At 42.0% G+C, this 4,138-nt stretch overlaps 1 protein-coding gene across 1 annotated transcript; it reads right to left on the reverse strand.

The window, feature by feature from the left end:
- Positions 1–822: 822 nt before the first annotated feature.
- On the reverse strand, positions 823–4,083 carry LOC121938494 (protein NDRG3-like). Its single transcript, XM_042481734.1, has 6 exons — positions 3,986–4,083; positions 2,924–2,989; positions 2,766–2,817; positions 2,561–2,608; positions 1,391–1,426; positions 823–998 (listed from the first exon to the last, which is right to left on the reverse strand). Exons 1-6 carry the CDS (start codon positions 4,069–4,071, stop codon positions 915–917), a joined length of 372 nt encoding a protein of 123 aa, XP_042337668.1. The 5' UTR covers positions 4,072–4,083; the 3' UTR covers positions 823–914.
- Between the last annotated feature and the right edge of the window lie 55 nt (positions 4,084–4,138).

The following is a 4,138-nucleotide window of genomic DNA, read 5'->3' on the forward strand; positions in this document are numbered from 1 at the left end:
CTTTTGATTGAGCAGCCTTGTGTAAAATATCAGTTTTAGTTTACATTCAGTAAAACTTGTTAACCCTTTGAAACCTGGATGGACATCAGTTTTTTTGTGATGTGTTTAGACGCCTTTCACGAGCTGTCTGACACTTTGAAAACTGAGAAAAAAAAGATGTTTACTGCTGAGAACTTAAAAGAAATGCCCAATTTGGCAAAAAAAATCCCACAAATTACAAGAAATTTTACCTAAAAATTTGGATGAGGACAGGATGATTAAAAATTGATCCAAACAACTGGGTAAAATGTCAAGAAAGCTATATTTAAATTAATGGAATAATTGATGAATTATTTGCACAAAGGAATTGCCTGTCTGTAATGTCCCGTAAGAGTTAAGACTAAACTAGAGGTAATATTTTGATAAAATACTTAGAAAATGTCGGACACAGAGTTCAGAGAGGTTAGGACATGTGACGGGACCATGTTAACTGAGAGAAACAGACCAACAGGAAGCTCCAAACACATCTTCAATATTAAAAAACTGCTAAAATTCAGTCAAACTCAGTCTGAGCCGGGGCGTCTGGCAGCTGAGTGGATAAAGCACCTCACGAATGAAGGCAGTGTCCTTGCCGCAGTGGCTGCAAGTACGATTCCCACTCGTGGCCCTTTGCTGCATGCCCCCCCCCCCCACACACAAACACCATTAATCTGTCCTATCCAATAAAAAAAGGCAAAATACCAAAAAACCTCAGTCTGAGTCATGTGTTTGTTTAAGTTTAAGTTTTTTTCTTGTTAATAAAAAAGAATTTCAACAGTGTGTCAGATTTAGAGGGATCGAGTGGTGAGGAGACGTGAACACGCTGAAACTTCTCCTGTTCAGATTCATTCAGTGTTCATTGTTCAGGTTTCACTGGGAGCTGATTCATCCTTCAGTTACACGTACAGAAACACTAGAGGATACTCACTGTAGCCCATCCCCTGGACAAAGTACTTGAAGGCCTCTGTGAGTTTTCCCGGCTGAGGAAAGAAAAAACACAAACTTCAGTCTATTTTATGAAACTGATCTTTCTTTCATCTTAAGAAGCGATTTTACAAACAAATGTGCATGCGTGAAGTTGTAGCCGTGACGTCAACCTTCTCAAGATCTGTGCTTTGCCAGTTTACACTGTGACACAAGGGGTGCTGCTGCACTCTCGGACCCGGTTTCAAAATTTTGCATGTTCAGGCCCCCAAAAGGCTACACATTCTTATTTGATTTATAGGTGCATGCAACAGTAGCAATAGTTTGGACCTGACATGCATTTAACTGGTAGCCTGAGCTCACATCGATAAATAGCAATGTTTGCATGGAAATGAAAGTGTGCCCAGTTTTCTGTCGTATGGTCTTTTCGTAAATGGCTCAGACTCACCTGCACCACCTGAGGAAGTCCTCCACAGTCTGCCATCTAGTGGAAAGACAAAAAAACAACAAATAATCTGGTGAGAATAGAAGCCACTCTCACGAGGTTTGAACTTTTTGATTTAAGGCTAACCCACTACCAAAATTCAAAACAAGACATCACTTCTGATTCATTGACTGATGTGTCCACACAGGGACTACCATCTTAATCTGGACAATAACCAACTCCCACAATTTCTGCGGAACTTGCAAATTGTTTAGATCACTGCAAATTTAAGGCAAATTTGACCAACAACTGCAGTTTCCTGAAAGTTTTACTCTTAACATTCCCCAGTGAAGTCACCAGATTTCACTTCCTTGAATGTGGCTGTGAAGATGCAGACATTTGTGTCACGATCATCTCCTGTAACAAAAAAATGATTTCTGATGTTCAGCGGCAAAGCAGGGGTAAACTTCACACATGGATCCCCTACCTCTGATTTTTAATAAATTATACAAAAATTTGCAAGAAGTTTTGGAATTTTCATTTGCACCTGCATTTCAAAAAAGAGCACCTGAAAAAAAAGCGCAACATGTATTGCAATCTCTTGGAAAATCTGCTGTGAAATCACGCATTTCTTCTGTTACATTTTTCTCTCCATGTTTAACCTGGGTTGTCAACTACTGCTGAACTTTGTCACACTGTCCAGACTTCAGCTCAGGACTGTTCCATTTTTGGAGGGTCTGCTCAGTTACTCGTCCACTGTGGACTTCAGTTTGGCAATTAAATAAGTGCGCATGTGTGTGTTTGTACGAGAGGACAAAAACTGTGCGTGCTCAGATTTATCGGCTTCGTCTGCTCATGAGTCAACCCACAGGAACTGGTCCAGAGCTGTACAGGCCTACTGGGATTTCTCCAAACATCCAGGTTAAAAAACTCCCCCGCTGACTAGAAGGAAAACACCAAAATAGTAAAAAAATTACAGAATAATTATTGAGACGGTTGACCATCACAGAGCGACAACTGGAGCTAAGAGACAGACAGGTGAGAAAAGAGAGACAGATGTTTAGGTGAGGAATGAGACAGACAAGTGAAGAGGAGACATACGCAGAGAAAAGAGACAGACAGACACACTGACAGACACACTGACGGATAGACAGACAGACAGACACACACAGAGACAGACAGACAGACTGGTACCTTGAGCAGGGTGGTCTTGGTGGGGTTCAGTCTGGAGTTACACTCCACCTGCAGGAAAGAGTGCACCAACACACACATGCACACACATACGCGCGCGTGCGCGCGCACACACACACACACACACACACACACACACACACACAGTATTTACAACAAGTTGATGTCTCATACTGGCTGTTGTCATGGAAACAGGGCAGAGACTCACCACGACGTCAACAGCAGGCGACGTGTCTCCAACCACCAGCAAAGCGGGACACCTGATACACACACACACACACACACACACAATCATATAAGGTGTATCAGAATGTATGGTTGGAAATGTATAATTACTAAACAAAGGAAAGAAAGAAGAGATGATACCTGAGTGTGGTGACTGTGTTTTCATTCAGACCAGGGATCGGCCGCTCCATCTGCAACTCAGCACGACTGAGACACACACACACACACACACACACACACACACATAAATACACATACAGACTCAAGGCAGCTGCTGTCACAGTCCTTCTGAAGTGAGTAACGCTCTGAGGAGTGCAGCTGAGACGATATGAAACATAATTTTGGCTTTTCGCTGAGGTCACATAACAGCTTTATTGCAGCAATATGTTGACTGAAGCAGCGGGTTTATTATCATTGATACACGATAATTATTATTTCAACCGATACTGATAAACCGATAATTTCCAGCTTCTCGTGGCCAATAAGATACCGATAACGGGTAATTATTATAATTATTTCTCTCTTTATTTGTTCATTTGTTATTTTCAAGGCAGTGTGCAACCAGCGGCGCCCCACCAGCGTGTGGCGCTCTAGGCGACCTCCTATATGGCCTATGCCAAGGGCCGCCCTGGACAGTATATTTCCTCCCTGTCGGCATGTTAGTAGTCCTCTCCTCCCGTCACCCTGGAACCTTAGATCATCTTGTTGGTTTGTTTTTGGACGTGGAAATGTTGTTTTATTGCATAACATCCATAACAGTGTCCCCTACACTACAGCGAAATACCGACTGACGGAAAATCTTGTCACTGGTGGGGAAAGAGTTAAAAAAGAAAAAGAAACAATGGGGGAAACGCTGCTGCTGACTGATGACATGTTGTGGACTGATCTGTCAGCAGCAGTTTGACACGCAGCATTACGCAGTGTGTGCAGTCCAGCTTTGATTTCCCTAGCTTTTTTCTTTTTGATCTAGTTTTTTTTAAAAAAATGTTTTAAATCAACTAATGCATTGCAATTTCTGGAACAATGCTCATCCAGCTGCTAATTGCCTTTTCTCCATGTTTTAACAAAATTGCACCAATTTGATCATGGTTCAAATGTTTAAATGCTTGTGAAAAGCGTCTGATAGCAGCACAAGAAAAGTTATGACGTTCCATGTTTCAAAGGGTTAAACTGCACACAGACACACAGTGATTAGTTTGTTACCTGTCATAGCTGCTGTAAAACATGGCCAAGTTTTCCTGCGGTATGTCCTGAGAAATGTGGAGTCTGTATGTCTGGATGATTTCCATATTCTCTGTTAACTCGTCCTACACACACACACACACACACACACACACACACACACACACACACACA

This window comes from Plectropomus leopardus, unplaced genomic scaffold (assembly GCF_008729295.1).
Source record: "Plectropomus leopardus isolate mb unplaced genomic scaffold, YSFRI_Pleo_2.0 unplaced_scaffold29640, whole genome shotgun sequence".
Classification (NCBI taxonomy): Eukaryota; Metazoa; Chordata; class Actinopteri; order Perciformes; family Serranidae; genus Plectropomus; species Plectropomus leopardus.

Bases quoted from the DNA above. Each gene is read 5' to 3' on its own strand.
- LOC121938494 (XM_042481734.1), bottom strand. From the start codon at position 4,071: ATGGAAATCATCCAGACATACAGACTCCACATTTCTCAGGACATACCG. The intron at 2,818-2,923 runs GTATCATCTCTT...TGTGTGTATCAG, and splicing joins AACACAGTCACCACACTCAG to GTGTCCCGCTTTGCTGGTGG. The intron at 2,609-2,765 runs GTGAGTCTCTGC...TCTTTCCTGCAG, and splicing joins CGCCTGCTGTTGACGTCGTG to GTGGAGTGTAACTCCAGACT.